The sequence below is a fragment of the Odontesthes bonariensis genome, chromosome 3 (assembly GCF_027942865.1).
Source record: "Odontesthes bonariensis isolate fOdoBon6 chromosome 3, fOdoBon6.hap1, whole genome shotgun sequence".
NCBI classification, from domain to species: Eukaryota; Metazoa; Chordata; class Actinopteri; order Atheriniformes; family Atherinopsidae; genus Odontesthes; species Odontesthes bonariensis.
In genome coordinates this window covers 174,004-197,742 of record NC_134508.1, presented here as the reverse complement: position 1 = coordinate 197,742, position 23,739 = coordinate 174,004, and the positions used below count along the sequence as shown (strand labels likewise).

The 23,739-nt window shown below is 48.8% G+C and overlaps 2 protein-coding genes across 6 annotated transcripts in view; one reads left to right on the top strand and one right to left on the bottom strand.

Moving 5' to 3' along the window:
* kcnq2b (potassium voltage-gated channel, KQT-like subfamily, member 2b) overlaps nucleotides 1-7,276 on the top strand; it is a 32,335-nt gene extending 25,059 nt beyond the window's left edge. The window contains exons 12-19 of one of the 4 annotated variants that reach the window (XM_075460011.1): nucleotides 41-120; nucleotides 405-650; nucleotides 2,121-2,168; nucleotides 2,525-2,807; nucleotides 3,879-4,010; nucleotides 4,101-4,221; nucleotides 4,305-4,480; nucleotides 5,748-7,276. In XM_075460011.1, coding sequence (XP_075316126.1) covers nucleotides 41-120; nucleotides 405-650; nucleotides 2,121-2,168; nucleotides 2,525-2,807; nucleotides 3,879-4,010; nucleotides 4,101-4,221; nucleotides 4,305-4,480; nucleotides 5,748-6,405 — 1,744 coding nt within the window. In that variant the 3' untranslated portion in view covers nucleotides 6,406-7,276. The remainder of the gene's footprint in view (nucleotides 1-40; nucleotides 121-404; nucleotides 651-2,120; nucleotides 2,169-2,524; nucleotides 2,808-3,878; nucleotides 4,011-4,100; nucleotides 4,222-4,304; nucleotides 4,481-5,747) is intronic. The other 3 variants (XM_075460013.1, XM_075460012.1, XM_075460014.1) reach the window with 3 other exon arrangements.
* A 427-nt stretch (nucleotides 7,277-7,703) lies between these two features.
* ddx27 (DEAD (Asp-Glu-Ala-Asp) box polypeptide 27) lies at nucleotides 7,704-19,706 on the bottom strand. 2 transcript variants are annotated; one of them, XM_075460015.1, is made up of 21 exons: nucleotides 19,525-19,706; nucleotides 16,522-16,671; nucleotides 16,379-16,438; nucleotides 16,150-16,309; nucleotides 14,423-14,475; nucleotides 14,263-14,349; nucleotides 13,872-13,977; nucleotides 13,594-13,767; nucleotides 13,376-13,526; nucleotides 13,175-13,274; nucleotides 12,626-12,767; nucleotides 12,395-12,548; nucleotides 12,172-12,253; nucleotides 10,640-10,817; nucleotides 10,399-10,505; nucleotides 10,187-10,283; nucleotides 10,008-10,102; nucleotides 8,903-9,023; nucleotides 8,603-8,699; nucleotides 8,422-8,484; nucleotides 7,704-7,979 (listed from the first exon to the last, which is right to left on the bottom strand). In XM_075460015.1, exons 1-21 carry the CDS (start codon nucleotides 19,606-19,608, stop codon nucleotides 7,964-7,966), a joined length of 2,277 nt encoding a protein of 758 aa, XP_075316130.1. In that variant the 5' UTR covers nucleotides 19,609-19,706; the 3' UTR covers nucleotides 7,704-7,963. The 2 variants fall into 2 exon arrangements, with proteins under 2 accessions (XP_075316130.1, XP_075316131.1); XM_075460016.1 differs by having other exon boundaries at nucleotides 8,603-8,696.
* Nucleotides 19,707-23,739: the final 4,033 nt, after the last annotated feature.

Below are 23,739 nucleotides of genomic sequence, written 5' to 3'. Positions count from 1 at the left end.
CCTAACAGATCTTGTTTGTGTTTTTGTGTGGAACCTGCAGTTCTAAAGTCAGTCTGAAGGAGAGGGTCTTCTCATCCCCCCGGAGTTCAGGAACCAAAGGGAAAGGTTCCCCTCAGCATGGTGGGTGCAGTTGTTAAGGATGATATTATATCTGCTAAAAGCAATGAATGTTTTACCTTTTAATGTTTTAAGTTACTTTTAGTTAAGCTGTTAATATATCTGCCTTTAACTTGAGTTTATTTTTCTTTAACTGAACACTCCTGGAAACTGTGAGTTTCCCTCTGGGATGAACAAAGTTTTTATAATTATTATTATTACCTGAGAGCAGGAGGTCAGTGTAGGGATGTTCTGTAGCCGAGCGCAACAAAGGCCTCTGGACCTTCATCTTTCCATCCCGTCATTAGTGGTTCCAACGGTTGGCTCGGGTGTCGGTCCTGGAGTACCTGGAACTCCTGGAGGAGTACCTGGAACTCCTGGAGGAGCACCTGGAACTCCTGGAGGCGTCCAGGCCTTGAGGAGATCTCCCAGCATGGAGCCCAGTCTGGAGGAGAGTCCCAGCAAGGTTCCAAAGAGCTGGAGCTTCGGAGAACGCAGCCGAACCAGACAGGCCTTCAGGATCCGAGGAGCTGCGTCCCGACAGAACTCCGAAGGTGAGACGCAACAATTCAGAGTATAAACTGTCTGACAAAATGTCCCCAACACATGAAAGGCAGCGTAAAACCAGCCAAACACACCAGTTTACAAACATGTACCAACAAAGGCTGACAAACACGAGCGGAGGGCCGAATTTATTTAAGTCAGGTGGGTTCACCTGGAAAGGTCTACGGTCCATCACAGGACGGACACATGAACACACTCCCCTTCAGCCAAGTCCAGTGAACCCAGTGGAGTTTTATCCAAAAGCACCGATTCACAACAGAAACCAACAGAAATACCCACAATGCATTGCGCTCCTGCCCGACCCGAAATCAGCCGGCCTGAAGCTGATTTCTCTTAAGCTCTAAACTGTGTAAACTTTAGCAACATTTGAAACATTTTCAGGCGAGAAAGTAGTCGTTTAGATCCCCAACGTATTGAAAACCTGACAAAATACCGGCTGTTTACAATTTTGTTCACACGAATTCGGCGCTACTAAAGCTAGCCGCAGTGAGCTAATGCACTTCCTGGTTATTTTCCCACAATAAAATACGCGTTGCCTTTTATCACAGGGAAAGCCATTACGATACAATTGATGCTTTTGTTTTGAAAACAGGAAGTGAACCTACCCTCGTAGCTAGCTTGAAACTGCCGTTTTGACAGGAAATGACGATCGGCGACTTCACGTTACGTTGCATCTTGGGTAGTTTGAGTATGAGTAGTAACCTCATGATGCATACCCAACATTTCAGAGAATCTAGTATGCATCCAGGATATTAAAAAAAGTTAAAGTTAGTATGAGTAGTAGGAGAAGTAGGCGGTTTTGAACACAGCCATAGTCTTCTGTCATCCTCTGAGCTTCAGAGAAAAAGGTTTGTGCTGTTTAAACTGGATCTGATGGGTAATGTGATGCTTTATTGTGTATATTTACCAGCTGGCATGTTTACCAGCTGCCATGGTTCCCAGCTGCCATGGTTCCCAGCTGCCATGGTTCCCAGCTGCCATAGTTCCCAGCTGCAGATTATAAAGTGTCAGAGGATCAGTCGGCATGAGGACGTTTCCTTTCAGGTTATCGTCTCGGCAAGGTGAAGGTTTCCTGTTTCCAGCTGGGATGCTAAACTAAGCTAAGCTGAAAATAATGGAACCATGTTGGTGTGTAAAACACAGGATTCAGACAACACTTTAATCTCTTTATTTAATCTCTTGAGCATTAATACCTCTAAACCTCAGAAACGTACCGGCTTTAACTCTCTTTGTCTTTATTTATTGGAGTCCAGGCTGTTCCTTCGAGCCAGTGTTCATGTTTTACTTTCTTTTTAAAAAATTTTGGGGGCTTTTTATGCCTTTATTATAGGACAGTGAAGAGAGACAGGAAGCAGGGGGCAGAGAGAGGGGGAATAACATGCTGGTGGTGTCTGATGAATGTTTCTCCTCTATGATTGGCTGGTGGTGTTTGATGAATGTTTCTCCTCTTCCTCCTTTAGTGCTGATAGAGATGCAGGATGAAGAGTTCAGGCAGAAGAGCTCCCCAGGTCAGCGAGCACACACGTGCAAACACACACACGTGCACACACACACGTGCACACACACAAACACGTGCACACACACACACACACACACACACACACACATATGCACACACGTGCACACACACGTCCACCCACACACGTGCACACATGCACACACACACACACGTGCACACACACACATGCACACACACACACACGTGCACACACTCAGAGTCAGGAAGTCTCAGCTGTCTCTGGGGTTCCTGTCAGATGAAGTCCTGCAGGTGTTCTCGGGGGGTTTCTGGGGGTCTCGGGGGGTTTCGGGGGGTTTCTGGGGGCGACTGCTCGCCAACAGACTGAGACTCGTGTTGCTGTTTCAGAGGTCAGTCTGCCGGGAGAAGACATGGCCGACGACAAGAGCTGCCACTGCGAGTTCGTGCCCCAGGACCTGACGCCAGGGTTAAAGGTCACCATCAGAGCCATCTGGTATGACCTGTCCGCCACAGACTCACCGTGTTTACCTGCCGACCATTCATCGCTTTACTCACTCTTTATTTGCTATTTATTATGCACTGAATCATGCTTTTTAGTTACATTATTTTTATTTACCTATTTTTTTTATTTGTGCTCACCCCAGGGTCAAAGATCACCATCAGCTGTTGGGTAAGAACAGTCAGTCTGACATCAGTTTGCCTCCTTTTTTCTGTTGTTCTGCCCCGTCTGATGCCTCAGTGTCATTATCATTTTTATTATTATTATTCCTCCTCCTGTTGTTGCTTCTGTCAGGCATATATCTGAAGTTTCAGGTCTGTCAGACTGTGGTGGAACTTCACAGCTCCAGTCTATAGTTGGATCTCTGTTTTCAGGGCCTGACCCGGTGGTTCTGTGAGAACATGAGGCTGTTTACAGCTGTTTACAGTTGTTTACAGGCCGTTTATAGATCTCACAGCTGGTACTAAGCTGGGTTATTTTTGTGTGTAGACATGTAGACAGAAACTTGAGCAGGTTGGTGGAGCTAGCCGGGGCGTTGGTTTGTCCGGTCTTTGCCTTCCGCTTTGGGACAAATTGAACAGCTGGAGGTGTTCCTGAGCTGGAGATATGCAGGATGCCTCCTTATGGAGGGTTTATACACATCAGCTGATTTGTTCCTAAAGAGAGATGGTTCTCCTCATCTTCTTCTCCTCCTGCATGTGTTTTTTATGTTTCTACCCAAAGAGCGGGACCATAGCTGAGGATTGGGATGAAGATTCAGAACAGTCCTCATCTTCAGTAGACCCTACAGATGGATGTTCAGAGCCCTCCATGTTTGAGTCCCGTCTTTCTTTGATTTAGAATTACACTGAGGAGCAAAGGGGGGACTCAAACGATTCCGAAGTGATTAAAGTGCCCATTCCAAACTTTAATTCTAAGTTATTTAGTATCTCTTGCTCAGTGAAAGGTGGCTAGAAACATCAGTGTAATAACCAGGCTGAAGACAATCCAGACCTACAATGACCTGCCGAGCGCTACCAGAACAGGGACTCCCTGAAACAGTTGCAGACCCAGCTCTTCAGAGAGCATCTCCTATCCTCGGACTTAAATTAAAGTCTGGAATGTACACTTTAATCACATCTGAGGAGCAAAGGGTTGGAGAGGGATGGACTTCTGTCCCAAACATTATGGAGGGAACTGTAGATGCACCACATCAATGCTAACAGTATCTGAGTGTGCCTGAGTCCATGTTTCCTCTCTCAGCATCATGCGCTTCATGGTATCTAAGAGGAAGTTTAAAGAGAGTCTTCGTCCGTATGATGTCATGGATGTGATCGAACAGTATTCAGCAGGACACCTCGACATGCTCGCCCGCATTAAGAACCTACAGGCCAGGTAAGACCCTCAGTCCATGGTCTTTGTTCCCTGACTCCTGACCTCTGATCTTCATTTTTGACTTTTATCTTAACGTCATCCGGTTGTCAGGGTTGACCAGATAGTTGGAAGGGGAACGCCAATCGCAGACAAAGACCGTCCTAAAGCAGCTGGGGAGGAGGTACCCGAGGACCCGAGCATGATGGGACGGCTGGGAAAGGTTGAGAAGCAGGTAAGCTGCAACGTAGATCCTGCGAGTACTGAAACCTGCTTTTTTTTACTGGTGCCACCTCAGACTCAGATCTGTTCCCTCAGGTTCTGTCCATGGAGCGGAAGCTGGACTTTCTGGTGAACATCTACATTCAGCGAATGGGAATCCCCCAGGCTGAGACTGACGCCTACTTTGGATCCAAGGAGCCGGACCCGGCACCACCCTATCACAGTCCAGTGGATCAGCTGGAGAAGAGCCAGTCCGTCTCCAAGAACCTGCAGTGAGTGTCTCCCTTTAGAACTGGTAATGGAGGTAAGGGTAGGGTTAGGGTTGGGGTTAGGAGGGTAACCCAACACCACAGGGTTAGGGTAAGGGTAAGGGTAAGGGTTAGGAGGGTTAGGGTTAGGAGGTTAACCCAACACCACAGGGTAAGGGTAAGGGTTAGGAGGGTAACCCAACACCACAGGGTTAGGGTTAGGAGGGTAACCCACAGGGTTAGGGTAAGGGTAAGGAGGGTAACCCAACACCACAGGGTTAGGGTAAGGGTTAGGAGGGTAACCCAACACCACAGGGTTAGGGTAAGGGTTAGGAGGGTAACCCAACACCACAGGGTTAGGGTAAGGATAGGGTAAGGGTCAGGGTTAGGGTTAGGAGGGTTAGGGTTAGGGTAAGGAGGGTAACCCAACACCACAGGGTTAGGGTAAGGGTTAGGAGGGTAACCCAACACCACAGGGTTAGGGTAAGGGTTAGGAGGGTTAGGGTTAGGAGGGTAACCCAACACCACAGGGTTATGGTAAGGGTTAGTAGGGTTAGGGTAAGGGTCAGGGTTAGGGGTTAGGGTAAGGGTTAGGAGGGTAACCCAACACCACAGGGTCAGGGTATGGTTAGGGTCAGGGTAAGGGTTAGGAGGGTAACCCAACACCACAGGGTTAGGGTAAGGGTTAGGAGGGTTATGGTTAGGAGGGTAACCCAACACCACAGGGTTATGGTAAGGGTTAGTAGGGTTAGGGTTAGGGTAAGGGTCAGGGTTAGGGGTTAGGGTAAGGGTTAGGAGGGTAACCCAACACCACAGGGTCAGGGTATGGTTAGGGTCAGGGTAAGGGTTAGGAGGGTAACCCAACACCACAGGGTCAGGGTAAGGTTAGGATAAGGGTTAGGAGGGTAACCCAACACCACAGGGTTAGGGTCAGGGTAAGGGTATGGTTAGGGTCAGGGTAAGGGTTAGGGTAAGGGTCAGGGTCAGGGTAAGGGTTAGGAGGGTAACCCAACACCACAGGGTTAGGGTCAGGGTAAGGGTATGGTTAGGGTCAGGGTAAGGGTTAGGGTAAGGGTCAGGGTCAGGGTAAGGGTTAGGAGGGTAACCCAAGACCACAGGCCTGGAGTCCAGTCGGCAGGAGTCTCGGTGTATTGTAGCTAATTGATCAGCTGATCTTACCATGGTTACCATGGTCACCCGTGGACTTCCTGAAGGACAGAGCTGTGAGACGCAGCAGAAAACCCTCGGTTGTTGATAAAATGTTCTTTCCCCTTTTTGTTGTTGTTTACAGGGTGTTGCCTGGCAACCAAGGAGAGAATACTCGGTTCGTGACCAAGATGGTCCGCTCCAGCAGCTCCACCGGACACAGGAACCACACTGCCCCCACCTGCCCACCCTCCACCTCCTGGCAACCAATCAGCTCCCAGCTCCACCACCAGGCCCCTCCCCCTCCACACCGCAGCCATGGCAACACACCGAGTCCGGTGGGGGATGCGTCGCTGGTAAGACTCCCCCCTCCTCCTGCTGGAGAGAGGCACGGGGGGAACCGGTCCAACCGGCACAGCGCCGTGGAGCGAGGAAGCTCAGAGAGACTGGAGAGGGGAGGGGCCAATGGCACCGAGGCAGCGAGGGGAGGGGCCACTGGCAGCGAGGCAGCAGGGCGAGGGGGGGAGGACGGGAAGCCTGACGGCGACGCCTCCGTCTCCATCCCGTCGGTGGACCACGGGGAGCTGGAGCGCTCCTTCAGCGGTTTCTCCATCTCGCAGTCCAGGGAGAACCTGGACTTCCTGAACAGCAGCTTCTACCCCTCCACCCCGGGGCAGCAGCCAGGTGGAGCTGCCTGCTGCCCCGCCGTCCGGTCGTACATCGCAGAGGGAGAGACCGACTCCGACTCCGAGCTCTGCGCGCCCTCGCCTCACTCAGACCGGGCCTGGACCGGCACCAAGTAGGACAGGAACTCCTGAGCCTGGGCAGCTTCAAACACCAGCCGGACGCTCAAAGGGAGCATCTGATGGAGCCGGCAGCAAAGTCTGTTCTGTCACCGCCACACTGACAGCTGATCGGGTCAGCCTGTAGAAACGTGCACACCAAACCGGCCTCAGCAGCTGGGCGCTGATGGGTCTCCTCACATCTTCAGAACCAAACAGAACACCGACTGGCGTCTCAGACTCCTGCACAGGAGGATGTAACGGAGGGCTGGAAGTCGGTTTACAGTATTTAATAAAACTAGAAGACGGTGGAGATGAAAACGTGAACAAAGCGGTGGCAGATCCAGCCTGTGCGCTCATCGTTCAGGTTCAAGGTTCTGGGGAGATCTTTGTGTGGCGCTGGTGAGACTTGGCCTGTTAACTGTGGAAGAAGCCGGTTTGGTGTACAACAGCCTTCATTCAACAGGCTGTAAACCCAACAGTTTGGAGAAAGGATGATTAACTGTTTTATTTGACTTAAAATCCAGTCATGAACTCAAACAGGGTTTATAAAAAATGTGTTTGGTTACTGGCAGATTTTATCGGTTCTTCTTCTTCCCGTTCAGCTGATTTTGTTTTAAGGGGAACCCTTTAACACTGTGACGGCTTCATGATTCATGGAACCAAACTCTGAAGTCCTGGAAAACATTCAAAAAATCTTTCACTCGATCCACTGCATGTTTGCTAAAATATGATTGGTTGAGTTTATTCTGGGAACATGGTCAGACTCAGATATCAGAACTACCACATGAGCTGATGAACATGATGTATAAATATATTATAACTTTGTCACAGGAAGCACTGACACAGTCTGAGATAAACTCACCTAAAAATTAAAGTTGTTTTACTGCCAGAGCTCTGACTTCTCTTCTGTCTCCTCACTGATTCACCATATCAGACAGCATGGCATTCACTATGCTGATGATACTCAGCTGTATCCATCTATTAAACCAGTGCTGAGGAACATGTTTATGTTCTGATGAGACTGAAGCAGAGATGAGCCTCTTCTCTCGGACAGAAAATAAGTATTGGACTGTAAAAACATAACTTTATTCATCTGCTGATTCGCTGTTCTCTTGGTTTTACTAATTTATCTGAATGTTGAGCCTTTAATGTCTCAGTGGAGTCAGTTGGATTCTTTCTTCTTAACAAAGAGTTTATATAAGTTTGTTTTGCCACACTTAGTGTTACAGACTAAAATCAAGTTGTTAATTTCAAACAACTGAAATACTCATACATCACTTCCCCTCTGGAACTTATTTCCACAACTCGTCAGAAACTCAGACTGATTACAGAATTATTTATTTTTGTGTGTTAAGTGTCCAAAAAGAGTCCTTTCTATACAAGTTTGATGTTTATTATCATTAAAAACAAAACAAAAAAAACAACTAAATAGTTGTGCTAATCCCACGTTGTTCAGGTTTATTTCGACAGATTAAAGTTTTTGGTAAAAAAAACAACAACGTGGTAACTTATTTCAAACATGTTAGAGTACAAACACGAGAAGAATCCAAAGTGAACACAGGAGACGTCGTCTGTCTCACTTCTTCTTGAACCTGCGGAACAGAACAGAACCATCATGAACCAAATACTGACCCAGCGTACCAGGTTATCAGCTCTGACTGTGGATCTGTGCAGGTTAGCATTATTATTCATTCTTTCTCCTCCTTTATTACTACTTAAACACACCTAAACCTATCAAGATATTCTTTCCTCCTGTGTCTAATCATCCATGTTGCCCTCATGGGTCAGTTTATTAGACTTTCTTGTGTTGTTGGGTTAGGGTAACCCTGGCCCCTGGAGGGTTAGGTTTAGGGTTAGGCGTTGTTTGTCAGTAACAGTATGGTAACAATAGTTCAATCGGTAGGTTGAGCATAAGGTCGCGCAACAGATCGACCAGTGAATCGTTCAATAGGTCGATCAATGATCATGAGGCGGGCCCATTAAAATCGGTCCAAAGTTCTGTCCAGTTACCAAGTGGCACCAGGTAAGACTCACCTGGAGCTGTTAGAGTTTCTGTTTCTGTTCAGTCCCAGACGTTTCCTGTCAGCAAAGGATGGGCTGCAGAGAGACAGACAGATGTTCAGACAGACAGATGTTCAGACAGACAGATGTTCAGACAGACAGATGTTCAGAGACGTTCAGGCAGACAGATGTTGTGACAGATGTTGGGACTCACCCTGCTCTGTACTGTTTCAGAGCCTTCCTGCTCGTGTTCGTCAGCTCTTTATCAAACATGGACTTCTTGCCGCCTCTTCCAGGATTCTGATTGGCTGCTGCACAGAGAGTTTATTCAGATGGTCAGAGCGTTTGTTTCACAGTAAAGACCAGCTGTTTCCATGACAACTGGAACAGCTGGATGAAGGTCAGTCTGATTAACAAACATGTTAAACTGATGAGGAACAAAGACAAGAAAGGCTGAAATGTGGCTTCACTGCAGATCTGGCAACAAACCAGCTTCAGAGTCTCTCTGTGTTACCTGGGGTCGGTGCGTCTTCCTCCGCCATCGCTCTTGCCCTCTTTGGTCTTCTTTCCCTCTTGGCGGCTCGTTCAGCAAACATCTGGGCCTTTAGGATCTCAAACTGTGCGCGATCCTCAGACTGTGGGGGTACATGGGGGCAGAAACATCAGAAACATGTTCAGTGTTTCACAGCCAGATGTGAGCAGGAACACAGATGGGAAAGACGTCCCATAAAGCAGGGGCCGGGGTAGGAAACCCTGACCCAGGGCAGGGGTCGGGGCAGGAAACCCTGACCCAGGGCAGGGGCAGGGGCCAGGGCAGGAAACCCTGACCCAGGGCAGGGGCAGGGGCCGGGGTAGGAAACCCTGACCCTGGGCAGGGGCTCGGTTAGGAAACCCTGACCCAGGGCAGGGGTCGGGGCAGGAAACCCTGACCCAGGGCAGGGGCAGGGGCCAGGGCAGGAAACCCTGACCCAGGGCAGGGGCAGGGGCCGGGGTAGGAAACCCTGACCCTGGGCAGGGGTCGGGGCAGGAAACCCTGAACCAGGGCAGGGGTCGGGGCAGGAAACCCTGACCCAGGGCAGGGGCTCGGTTAGGAAACCCTGACCCATGGCAGGGGTCGGGGCAGGAAACCCTGAACCAGGGCAGGGGTCGGGGCAGGAAACCCTGACCCAGGGCAGGGGCCGGGGTAGGAAACCCTGACCCATGGCAGGGGCCAGGGCAGGAAACCCTGACCCAGGGCAGGGGCAGGGGCCAGGGCAGGAAACCCTGACCCAGGGCAGGGGCAGGGGCCGGGGTAGGAAACCCTGACCCTGGGCAGGGGCCAGGGCAGGGGTCGGGGCAGGAAACCCTGACCCAGGGCAGGGGCCAGGGCAGGAAACCCTGACCCTGGGCAGGGGCTCGGTTAGGAAACCCTGACCCTCTGCTGTTATGGGGAAGGACTGAAACTGACTTGTCTTTAATCTCTGAAGCGTCTTGCTTCCATAAACAACTGCTGGACGTCAGTTAATGGGGGGGGAGGGTGTCAGGGTCAGGAACATGGCTGCAGAGATGAACCCCTACACCCCCCCCACATCAGGAAGTGACTGATTATTGAATGACCAATGACCAATTATTGGTGTTACCGTAAGCTCTTTCCTCTTCTTTCCCTCCTTCAGGAACTTTTCCCTCTTCTTCTTTCCTCTTAGAGCGAGATCGAACTCCTGCAGGGCCTTTGAGACTGAAACACCAACACAGAAACAGTTACATAGTAACAAAGTTACACAAACATCCTATAAGGTGGAACAGTGCTCTTCGTACTCACCGCGGCTCTGTTTGCGTTCCTGTTGCGTCTGAAACCAAACTCGCTGTGATTCACTGGAGGGGGCGGAGCCATCAAGACGCTTCTGAGCCACACTCAACTGCAGGCAAATCATTTAATTTCAGCACAGACTAAATAAATCAAAATCTTCTCCTCTCAGTTACACCCAGGTTAACTTTGGGACCGTTTCAGGTGCAGGAAGATGTTCTGCTTACCTTGGCCTCAGATGCAGCTAGCTCTCTTTCTTCTCTCTCCAGCTTCATCACAGCCTCAACATCTTTCTCCAGTTTAGAAATCAGATCTCTGAACTTCAGGATCACCTCTGCACAGAAACACAGTTCAGTCACAGCTCACCTGCAGGGGTCTCCAGGTGAGCTCTTTGGGTCCCTCCCTCTTTGGGTCCCTCCCTCTTTGGGTCCCTCCCTCTTTGGGTCCCTCCCTCTTTGGGTCCCGTACCTGGCGGGAGGACTCGGGCCTTCACGCTGTTCTTGGCGGACTTCACCACCTCCTTCAGCGTCTTCCTCTCAGACTCTCCGACCAAAGACACCGAACGACCCGACCGGCCGGCTCGGGCCGTTCGGCCCACGCGGTGAACGTAATGTTTGACCGTGGACGGCATGGTGAAGTTTATCACCTGAGCAGAAAGAGAGGCTGAGGTCAGACATCACAGGTAAAAACAGCTGATTTGTCCTGATTTAAAGGGAGATTTTAGGCCCTGGACTTGTGTTAGATGGTGCTCACCATGTCTGAACCTCTGGAACCAGATAAATGGAAGTTTGCAGGGCCTAACATCTTCTTTAATTCTACAGCCTTCCATCTGTCATTCATCAAAGGCCTAATCTCCACTAAAACATCTCCTCCCTCTCAGCTGTTACTACAGACAACATTCATCCTCAGACATTAATCCAACTCTTGTTCACACTAAAGGGTTATTTCATATAAAGGTATCAGATCAAAGACATGCGGATATGGTCTCACTGATTGGACGGCTATGATGCATTTTATCTGAACAGGAATCACAAACTTTCAACTTTCTATTTACTTTTACCATCAAAGAGCTTTTTAAATGTATGAAGGAGTGTAAACAGTCGCACGAGGTTCAGACGCCTGTCCAACACCACTGAACAACAGCTTAAGCCTGATTCTTACTCGGCGCAACTGTTCTGGCTCGAGAACCATTAATGACGTCATCGAAAGTGCCAGCCCCTTCACAGTTCCTTCAGCTCATAAGCGCAGTTTGCGCCGAGTATGCGTCACATTTGCAGTTCTCTCCAGACCAGCGGGCGTCACTGTTGAGGAAACAAGCTGAAGAACCGGACGAAGAAAAGCATACGAAGAAAGCATACACAATGCCACCTGTGGTGTTGCTGGCACATCTGATGCGGATGCAGAATGAATTTACTCTGGGTGTAGAACTGTATATGTATCTCAGAGCTAAGCGGCTGCGGCAAAAACAGAAGAGAAGGTGGAATGTTCGTCCTTTGCAACAAGACGAACTTTGTCAAACGTTGTCCTTTGGGACAATGTTGTCCCAGTGTAACTTCATAGACGTGTCGTACAGATGTTTGTAGAGGCGCACCCTCTCGGTCACCGCGGTCTCTGCAGTGTTCATGTTTCCTTTCTAGTCAGCTGTTTCCGGTTGAGCTCGCGCGAAGTCAGAAAAAAAGTTGTGTGCACGCCCTTGCGACGCGCGAGGATTTTCTAGCTTGCGACGGGGGGCGTGGCGGAATTTTGGGTCACATGACCGTTTGCGCCATTTGCGACCAGCTAGTAAGAATGGGTCAAAGCGAGGTTGCATCGAGTAAGAATCAGGCTTTAGAACCTTAGAACCAAGCACCGTTTGTCTGGAACTTCTTGGTCTGTGCTGATTTAAACCAAACCGCACCAAAACTCGGCAGGTTTCAGTGCTGACCGTGTGTCAGGTCCCACCTTTGATGGTCTGCGTTCATGTTAAACTAAAAGAAATTTAAATGGAGGGGAACTCTCACCGTTTTCACTCCACTGATGTCCAAACCTCTGGCTGCTACGTCTGTCGCCACCAAGATGTCGATCTGCTCGTCTTTAAAACGCCTGAAGAACACGGAACAGAACCAACAAGAAATTACCGTAAACACAGAGAAAACGAGCTGAAAGATGGTGTTCCCGAGGTTCTACGGGCTCTGGTTCCAGATGTGTGTACATATGGTTCTACGCTCCCTGGTTCCGTCTTACCTGAGGTTCTCCAGGCGCTGGTTCTGGCTCAGTTCTCCGTGCAGCTCCCCCACCTTCAGGCCTATCAGACCCAGCAGGATGTGCAGCCTGTGCGCCTGCTTCCTGGTCTGCGTGAAACACATCACATGATCCTGGAAGGTCCGAGTCAGTAGGGCTGAGAACACAGAACCAGCAGTCAGCACAGAACCGTGTTACAGGTACCTGTAGGACCACAGCGGTACCGGTACTGACCCGCCACCACGGCCTCACGGTCCCCTTCTCTGTGGGGTCTGATCCGGACAAATTCCTGCCGCAGGAACGGAGCCACATCGGTGTTGCTGTTCACAAAGATCCTGATTGGCTGCTTCAAGGACACCGCTGCCAGGTCCTTTACCTGGAGACACAGGTCACATGGCAGGTCACATGGCAGGTCACATGAGCCTTTAGGTAACAATTTGATAACAAATCAACAAAAAAAAAATCATGTTTCATATAGGTTATCCAAAAGGTATGTACAGGTGCAACCCAGGAATTCTGCAGACAAGACACGAGGCTCCTATAGGCTGAGAGAGCTGTCAATCAAAGCTAAGAAGGTGGGCTGTGATCTGAAACCACCCATCCTAACCCTCCACATATATCATGTTTGAGGACATTAATTTCTACTGAATGTTGTTTTTGAGCATTTTCAATTAAACTCAGCAATTTAACAAGAAGTTACAGCAGGTGTTCACCGAACATTCAGAGGTCCTGGGGAGACGGGTCACATGACACAGGTCACAGGTCACAGGTGTGCGTACGTACCTCCTCTGACATGGTGGCAGAGAACAACATGGTCTGTCTGTTGAAGGAACACATCCTGATGATCTCCTTCATCTGTTCTTCAAAGTACTCGTCCAGCATCCTGAAGAACCACACAGAACACACAGGTGAGCCCGACAGGTGAGCCCCACAGGCGGCCAGGTGAGCCCGACGGGCGGCCAGGTGTGAGGTGTGAGTTTTCACCTGTCGGCCTCGTCCAGGATCAGGATCTCGATTTGCGTCAGCTCGAAGCTCGGCGTGTTGTGGAGGTGATCGATCAGTCGGCCGGGTGTAGCTATCAGAACATCTGGCCCCGCCCTCAATGCAGCCTCCTGGGACTTCAGGTCCAAACCACCTGGAGACATGACCCAGGTGAGCAGAGCCCCGCACACCCGAACCCCAGAAACAGTGAGCGCTCATACCAACAGCCAGGCAGGTGGTGATGGAGGTGAACTGGGCCAGCTGGCGGGCCACAGAGTGAACCTGGATCCCCAGCTCCCTGGTAGGAACCAGAACCAGAACTCGGGTCACTTGGGACGTCCTGGGCTTATAAACTAAGCGTTCCAGAACCGGTAACATGAAGGCCGCCGTCTTCCCTGAGGAGAGGAATGTATGTGGTTTATAAATATATATAAACTATATCTAAATATATATAAAGTATACGGTCCCAGCATGGCGACCCGCTCGGTTCTGATGGTACCTGTCCCAGTAGCAGCGCAGGCGCACAGATCTCTGCCCAGGAGCCCGACCGGAACACAGGCCTTCTGGATCGGGGTTGGCTGTTTGAACCCCAAAGCTGAGATGGCCTGCAGGAACAGAAACACACCTGGCAGGTGAGAACACCTAGAGGACGGGTCAGATAAAGCAGCTGGTTCTGGTCCCAATGGGACCGGATCGAGCTGGAGTCACACCGCGGCGTGCACAGATCAGTGGACTACAGGTGCTCTCCAGTCTGTGGACCCTAACCCTATCAACACCAGGTGGAGTACCAGCACCAGGTGGCTGAAGGTGGTCCAACCGGGTCAGAACCACACCTTGGGTTAGGGTTAGGAACTGAGTCCCCCCTAACCCCGGGCTGGGCCTTCTCTCACCTTCAGGATGGGTCTGGACAGGTTCATGTCATCGAAGGTCAGCTGACTGTCGAACTGAGAGGCGTCTCCGTGGAACTCCAGTGGCACCTGCACAAAAAACATGCTGTAACCATGGTAATCAAGTACATGAAGCCATCATATCCCTGCTCCTCTTCCTCACCTCCTCCTCAGTCTTCCTCTTCCTCCCCCGCCGATCTTTCTCTCTGAGGGTATCTGGCAGGAAGCAGAAAGCAAACAATTAAACTCTGAACTCAGAAACTTTAGAAAATATTTAATATTTAAATTATTTAGTTTGAATCATTCTATTCAATTTATTTTTAATTGTACAGGTTCCAAAGACATCTAATCTTCAGGAGATGTTCAGATCTCGTTCTTTACAGGTTATACAGATGTTCCAAAGGGATGAACCTCCAAATGTTCAGAACTCATTCTAGATTCAAGATTCAAGAGTTTATTGTCATTGTCAAAAAAGCCAACGAAATTTAGTTTGGAGTACAAACACAGTAATAGTAGATCCAAAGTGACAAAGTGCATCAAAGACAAAAGTGACACCAGTGCTTGATTCCCTCCTTCCCCCATCCCGCTTACAACAAAGTGCAACAGAATTTTAGGTGCTTGCTACCCGCCCCCCTCACACACACACACACACACACACACCCATACATCTAAATAAATAAACAACAACCTTCCAGCCCCAGTATAAATAAAGAGTTAAACGTTAACGTTTAGGCAGTAGTGATTGGTTCCAAAGTCTTATGTCTTATGGTTCTCTACAGGTTATACAGACGTTCCAAAGACATGAACCTCCAGGAAATGTTCCTCGGGTGTTTACAATCAGTGTTGTTTTCGTCAACGATGACGAAATCATTTCGTTGACGCCACTTTTTTTCATGACGATAACGAGACGGTGACGAGATAAACATAGCTCTCTGATGACGAAAACATGACGAGACGTGTGTGAGTTTTCGTTGACGAGACGAGAATGGACGAAAATGTTAGTGGGTGATCTGTCAGACGTTTAAAATGCATGACATTTCTGCTTATTGTGTGTGTCAAAACCTAAAAAGTATCTGCTGCGGCACCTTAAGGCTCGCCACAGGGATATTTTTTCAAAGGTAAGTTACAAATGCTGTTAACATAATCGATAAATTTCATAGTAAGCTAATACATTAGTACGTTTTCCACATACTCCTGGCGCAAATGGGCTGCTAACTTCAGGCTAAAGTTAGCTTTTGTTACACTAACGTCAATTCATTATGTGTGTGTTACTTTAGCAGCATGTTTAGCCATGTTTACATTCAGTGACGGTGTGGTTATCTCTTTGTGTGCACGTTCTGTCAGCACGTAACTTGATATGTTAAACAGGTCGAGTTACTGTTATACGTAGAGTCTGCTAGCTTTAGCCTAAAAGCCACAAGTGACGTTGTGCAGCCCTAACCAGGACCTGTGCGTTTAGTGCGCTTACAGTAAAGTTGGGACACACGCACAGGACAGAATGAAAAATCAGAAAGCTTTAGTACAGGGTCAGTTAATAAGCTATGTATTTTCGTTCTGCTTGTTTGATAGTTAAGACCATACTATTTTCTTAACACGGTAGACTATACTTATTTTTTCTCTTTTTTTTGACTAAAACTAGACTAAAACCCTTTTGAGTTTTCGTCGACTAAAACTGGACTAAAACTATCACATATAGAAGTGACTAAAATGTGACTAAAACTAATAAGCATTTTTGTCCAAAAGACTAAGACAAAGACTAAATCTAAGATGGTTGTCAAAAACAACACTGTTTACAACCAACCGTGACCCAATCGTTCCCTGCAGGTTAGCATTTGTTGCGTTAAATCACCCAAAGAATAAAAATGGTTCTGCAGAACTCTGGTGACCCACCTGATTTGGTCAGAACCTCCTCGTCACTCGAGCCAAACTCCTCCTCCTCCTCCTCATCTTCATCCTCTCCATCAGAAGGCTCCTCTTTGATGTCTTCATCCTTTTCCTCTTCAGACTTCCCTGATGGACCTTCAGCAGCGTCGTTCTGACCCAATTTTTCCTGCAGATCAAAGTGTCAGAACCAGGAAGTCCACCTCTAATGGGACCAGAACTGGACTGTTGGACCCACCTCAGCTTTCCTCTTCTTCCTGATTTTCTCTATCTTCTGGTCCAGAGTCGTCACGATTCTCTGTAATCAGAACATGGTCAGAGACTATCGAGGCAGCAAGAACAGGGTTCTGCTGGGTTCTGCTGGGTTCTGCCGGGTTCTACCTTCTTTTTGAGTTGCTTCATTACGTCGGCCATGGCCCAGTTCTCATCCCTCTCAGGCCCATCTCTCTCTCCAAACTCAAAGTCACAGTTGAACTCTCTGGAGCCGCCACTTCCAAACTTCTTCTTCCTGTTAAGGACGATCCGCTCCTCCTGAAAACAGAGGAACCATCAGAACCCGAACCCGCTGGAAGGCATCAGAACCCAACCCAAACCCGCTATAAGGCACCAGAACCCAAACCGAACCCGCTGTAAGGCACCAGAATCCAACCCAAACCCGCTTTATTATTATTTAGCCTACTAACTAAACACGGACCGGACTTTTAAAAAAATACTGCATCGGGAATCTGGATCAGCATTTTTCCATGCCGGCCGATCCGCATTTTTTTGCAAATATCGGCGGCCGATCCGATCCAAATATCGGATTGGGACAAGCCTAACCAGAACCCAACCCAACCCAAACCCGCTGTAAGGCACCAGAACCCAGCCCAAACCCGCTTTAAGGCACCAGAACCCAAACCGAACCCGCTGTAAGGCACCAGAACCCAGCCCAAACCCGCTTTAAGGCACCAGAACCCAAACCGAACCCGCTGTAAGGCACCAGAACCCAAACCGAACCCGCTGGAAGGCATCAGAACCCAGCCCAAACCCGCTGTAAAGCATCAAAACCCAGCCCAAACCCGCTGTAAGGCACCAGAACCCAGCCCAAACCCGCTTTAAGGCACCAGAACCCAAACCGAACCCGCTGTAAGGCACCAGAACCCAGCCCAAACCCGCTTTAAGGCACCAGAACCCAAACCGAACCCGCTGTAAGGCACCAGAACCCAAACCGAACCCGCTGGAAGGCATCAGAACCCAGCCCAAACCCGCTGTAAAGCATCAAAACCCAGCCCAAACCCGCTGTAAGGCACCAGAACCCAAACCGTACCAAACCGTACCCGCTGACAGGCATGGACTGATAATCGGGCGTACCGGGCATTTGCCCGATGGGCCGACGTGCTATTTGGGCCGGCAGATCCGACATGTATATTAATAATATGTATTATTATATATCCTCATCGTCATATCTGCATAATGCATGAAGAAAAATAAAATCAGCAGCGCAAGAGTCTGTTCCAATCAACCCACCCTTCCGACAGACAACTGCAGCCCATTGGTTATCATCACTGACAGTCTAAAAAAGGGCCAATCATGAAATAGAAAAACAACTTCACTCTCCGTGTGGAACTTAGTGATGGATAGGAAACGCAAGGGAGGCGCAGAGAAACTGCGCGACTAAAAGAAACGCCAACTTCAAGCGGACGCTGCGAAATGTGTCAAACTCACTGACATGTCCAAACAGCAGGCTCTCCATCTGCTCCAGTGACTGATAAATTGTAGAGGAGGCGACGGTGACTCGAGCAGTGAACATGTCAATGCAGCTGCTGCAGTATTAGAACCTCCGGTAAGCTGGACAGTTTTCAGAGCCCCAAACTATGTAATGATAGGATAAACCAAACTAACCCTTAATGAATATGATAAAATAACATAACCCCGATAAAATTATGTTGGCTAATGTTCCATGGTCAAGTTAGTTTGTACAGTAAACACAGGTGCTGCTACCCATAAACTTCATGCTACCACTAGCGGCTAATGATGAATTTTCTAGCCTTCACTGACTGCATGGGAAAATAAGCCTAGCTTTGGCTAATACGTCTATGTCTTCCACTCTGAACTGAACACTTTTCAATGCAAGAACCTTAAAACCACTATTCACCAACAATAACAGAATGTAGCATGCAAATGTCATCATTAGACTATCGTTGTTTGTGGGTAGAGTAGCCTTGGCTAGACCAAGGCTAAATGAGGTTTTGCCAAAAGGCAGGTGGCAGTTTCTATTAAGATGGATGAGGTCAATGAAAGAAAGTCACAATTTTTGAAATCATATTATTTTGCAATATCATTTTGACTGTTATGCCAATTAGGCTGTGTATCTCCATGTATGACTCTCTTAGGCCGATTTCAGACTAGGTGTGCAAGGACAGATCTGTTTCCATGTATTTTCGCCTCCGCCGGTGAAAATCGCTTCCGTTCCGCCACGCTTTGCCGCCCTGGTCTGAAATGGCCCTAAGAGAGTCAAATAGTATTTCAAATGTGTTTCTAAAGCCACTCCCCAATATGAAAAGCGAGTTAGCACTCTGATTTCATTATTAGGCTAATTGTTGAACAACTGTTAGAAGAAACTACATAATTTTGTGTCTGTGTTATGCTAATGCAGCTGTGTCTGTCAACCAGACAATCCAAGAACTCTGGAACTGACTGCATCCTTATGTGAAAAAAAAAACCACAGTGACAACACATGTTTTGTTGTGCCAGGTTGAGAGAGCATCCCAAGAAGAGGAGAGTGGTAGTGTGAGAGTCCACGAGAAAGAAGTCAGGGAGGGAGAGGAGAGACATGGCGGCATGGTAGACTTAGCATCTGATCCATTGTTTCTCATGTCTGTTTACTTTCTCTTTGAAAAACATAGGTACAGCCAATAGGATGGATGCTGATCTAAGAATTATTGCTGTGATTGAGTGGTGGAGTTTACATTTTATAGTGTTAATAAATTAAGGTTTTGGAAGTATTTTAAGTGTCCACTCTAACCAATTTCCATTAACCCGTTCCATGCCTCACGGTATTTATTTTTTCAAAATTTGCACAGTTGGTATACACATTCAGTACACCAAAAAAAAAAAAAAAAAAAAAAACTGACAATGTTTGTGTTGTGCAATGTGGTGGGCCAGTTTAGTCCAAAATGCCAGGGCCGATTTTTTGGCCCAGTCTACCTCTGCCCGCTGATGTCCATCTTTAACATTTTGTTCAGTAAACTTCCAAAAAACATGTGACGTCAGCTCATAACCATGACAACCCTTAGCCTGTTGCCACGGCTCGGTTCTGCTCGGTTTGTTTACACACACATGCTAACGGTGAACCCGCTGCTGCGGAGCCGCGCTCCGGGCCACGCACAGCGGCGGAACACTCACCTCCTGTTCGGACTCGGAATCCGGTTCTTCTGGACTCTGGTCCTCGTCCCGGATCGTCCCCACCAGGCCGAGCTGCTCCAGCATGTTTCCGGGCTGTGGACCGGCTCTGAACTGGTTCTGAACGGGCTCAACAGACTCCGCAACGCACACGTGTGTTGACGGAAACCGGAAGTGACAGCGTCTGGCTTCCGGCTGACGTCACGCTGTCTTCTTCTTTACTTTTATGGCGGTTGGCCGCAGGTTAGGCGCCACCTGCTGGTGTTATATTAACATGGGTTCTCCCATGGATGTGTTATATTTACATGGGTTCTCCCATGGATGTGTGATATTTACATGGGTTGTCCCATGGATGTGTTATATTAACATGTGTTATATTAACATGGGTTCTCCCATGGATGTGTTATATTAACATGGGTTCTCCCATGGATGTGTTATATTAACATGGGTTCTCCCATGGATGTGTGATATTTACATGGGTTCTCCCATGGATGTGTGATATTTACATGGGTTCTCCCATGGATGTGTGATATTTACATGGGTTGTCCCATGGATGTGTTATATTATATCTCCTGGGATGAAGCTTATTTACTCCTGAACCTAACCACACCATCCCAGGCCTTCCCCGTGTTGATCTCCTGTAGTTTTTGCTCTATTTTCCTGCTGTGATGCTGCTTCGCCTCCCTCAGGTACAGCTCCAGCTCACACTGTGCAGACTTTAACCCTTTTTCTTGTTGAGGACTGCTTTTACTTTGCATGTTTCTAGGGGTTTATTACTGGGGAAACAACACCCAGTTTTAGCAGTCCCTCTGTGTCCTCTTTGGTCCTCCTCAGGAGACCACCTCCTAAAGAGCATTTTGTAAGGGTTAGGGTTAGTACAGGTTAGTACAGCCCCTGGTCTTTGTACCAACTGCGGCTACAGGTAAACCAGACTGTGGTCAGTGGGGGGGCTGTATACATCCCTCTCATTAGCATACAGTAGATCTATTGTCCTGTTGAATCTTGTTGGATAATCCACAAACTGGTGGACTGCAGCCAGAGTAGAGTAGAGTAGGACTTGTGGCACAGTGGACCTGACCTGTGGACCCAGATACCGTCAGAGCCTCAGAGAACAGACTCAGACCTCTCTGTGTTTGCTTTACTCTGACTTCTTTTCCGTGTGGAACTGCGGAGGCAGCGTCTGTTGTTTGATGTTCTGGACTGAGTATTTTTGAGAGTTCTGGGGGAGGTCCTCTTGGACTGAATCTTGTGAACAGCTCGGTGCGATATGTCGTTCATGAATCAGGCCTAAGCTGGCTGTGTGGGCTCCGTCTCATTTCCAGCTTCGCTTTCACCAAGTGGACCAAGTCCACTCCAAAACCAAGTCCAATCCAAAACCAAGTCCACTCCAAAACCAAGTCCAATCCAAAACCAAGTCCAATCCAAAACCAAGTCCACTCCAAAACCAAGTCCAATCCAAAACCAAGTCCACTCCAAAACCAAGTCCAATCCAAAACCAAGTCCAATCCAAAACCAAGTCCACTCCAAAACCAAGCCCACTCCAAAACCAAGTCCACTCCAAAACCAAGCCCACTCCAAAACCAAGCCCACTCCAAAACCAAGTCCACTCCAAAACCAAGCCCACTCCAAAACCAAGTCCACTCCAAAACCAAGCCCACTCCAAAACCAAGTCCAATCCAAAACCAAGTCCAATCCAAAACCAAGAACACTCCAAAACCAAGTCCACTCCAAAACCAAGCCCACTCCAAAACCAAGTCCAATCCAAAACCAAGTCCAATCCAAAACCAACTACACTCCAAAACCAAGCCCACGAACAAACCGAAACAAACTGAAACCCAAAAACTGATACTCAACAGGAGACGCATTGATCTCGAGTGAACAAAGGAACAGACAGATTGAGAGCTAACGAGAAGCCGTTAAAAAAGCAGGAGTTAAACTAACTGTGGCTGACGACCATGAGAGAGACTGATAAGGTCCCACAGAAAACTCTGTTAAATGTGCTGCTACCAGCTGCTGGTCAGGGGTTCACTTAGTTTCTCACTCACTGCTGCTACCAGCTGCTGGATCAGGGGTTCACTTAGTTTCTCACTCACTGCTGCACCAGCTGCTGGATCAGGGGTTCACTTAGTTTCTCACTCACTGCTGCTACCAGCTGCTGGATCAGGGGTTCACTTAGTTTCTCACTCACTGCTGCGTCCAGCTGCTGGATCAGGGGTTCACTTAGTTTCTCACACACTCCTGCTACCAGCTGCTGGATCAGGGGTTCACTTAGTTTCTCACTGCTGCTACCAGCTGCTGGATCAGGGGTTCACTTAGTTTCTCACACACTCCTGCTACCAGCTGCTGGATCAGGGGTTCACTTAGTTTCTCACTCACTGCTGCTACCAGCTGCTGGATCAGGGGTTCACTTAGTTTCTCACCCACTGCTGCGTCCAGCTGCTGGATCAGGGGGTTCACTTAGTTTCTCACTCACTGCTGCTACCAGCTGCTGGATCAGGGGTTCACTTAGTTTCTCACTCACTGCTCCGTCCAGCTGCTGGATCAGGGGGTTCACTTAGTTTCTCACTCACTGCTGCTACCAGCTGCTGGATCAGGGGTTCACTTAGTTTCTCACTGCTGCTACCAGCTGCTGGATCAGGGGTTCACTTAGTTTCTCACACACTGCTGCTACCAGCTGCTGGATCAGGGGTTCACTTAGTTTCTCACTCACTGCTGCGTCCAGCTGCTGGATCAGGGGTTCACTTAGTTTCTCACTCACTGCTGCTACCAGCTGCTGGATCAGGGGTTCACTTAGTTTCTCACACACCGCTGCACCAGCTGCTGGATCAGGGGTTCACTTAGTTTCTCACTGCTGCTACCAGCTGCTGGATCAGGGGTTCACTTAGTTTCTCACTCACTGCTGCTACCAGCTTCTGGATCAGGGGTTCACTTAGTTTCTCACTGCTGCTACCAGCTGCTGGATCAGGGTTCACTTAGTTTCTCACTCACTGCTGTGTCCAGCTGCTGGATCAGGGGTTCACTTAGTTTCTCACTGCTGCTACCAGCTGCTGGATCAGGGGTTCACTTAGTTTCTCACTGCTGCTACCAGCTGCTGGATCAGGGGTTCACTTAGTTTCTCACTCACTGCTGCTACCAGCTGCTGGATCAGGGGTTCACAGAAGCCCCTTTCACACTGCGACCCGCTACCTTAGCGGGTCCAAATTGCACCTTTGACCCGCGTCGAGCAATGTGAACGCTTGGCGTGTTGGTGACCCGTGTCGCCTGAAGCTGAGTTCAGGGGACGTGGCCTAGTGGCAGAGCGTCACACGAAACACATAAAATGCTGGGCGTGTACAATGATGTAGGCACAAGCCATGCGTCGGAGGTAGGGTTAAATACACCTTGAGGACTCGTTTTTGCAATTGTACTTTATATGCAGTTCATGGAGATGTTATTTTACGGGGTGAGGATGGTTACAACGTGGGATGCCGCCGAAGAACATATGCGGAGAATACAAGAGCACTATAGTCCCCGACATGTGGCGGTAAATAACGTCCTCTGCTCGGAGGCTGAGGAGCTCGCGGACCTCCTTGTCTCCCCAGTTGGCCATATTAAAAAATGTCTCCAACTTGATGTAGGCTAAAACAGAGTAAAACTTGTCCTCACCTGTCGCTGTTGTTCTGAATCAGCTGTCCATTCTGTCTTTTAAACTCCTCACGCCACGCCCACGTCCGACCCGCGTCGATTGCGTTCACACCAAACTCGGCTCGGCAAAAAGACTAGGGTCCGACGCGGGTCGAAAGGCGAGTTGAGTTGACGCGGCAGCCCGGGTCGGCAGTGTGAACGCAACAGCGGACACGCTAAATTCGCGGATTAAACGCGGGTTATTCGGCAGTGTGAAAGGGGCTTTAGTTTCTCACTCACTGCTGCTACCAGCTGCTGGATCAGGGGTTCACTTAGTTTCTCTCTCACTGCTGCTACCAGCTGCTGGATCAGGGGTTCACTTAGTTTCTCACTCACTGCTGCTACCAGCTGCTGGATCAGGGGGTTCACTTAGTTTCTCACACACTGCTGCTACCAGCTGCTGGATCAGGGGTTCACTTAGTTTCTCACACACTGCTGCTACCAGCTGCTGGATCAGGGGTTCACTTAGTTTCTCACTCACTGCTGCGTCCAGCTGCTGGATCAGGGGTTCACTTAGTTTCTCACACACTGCTGCTACCCGCTGCTGGATCAGGG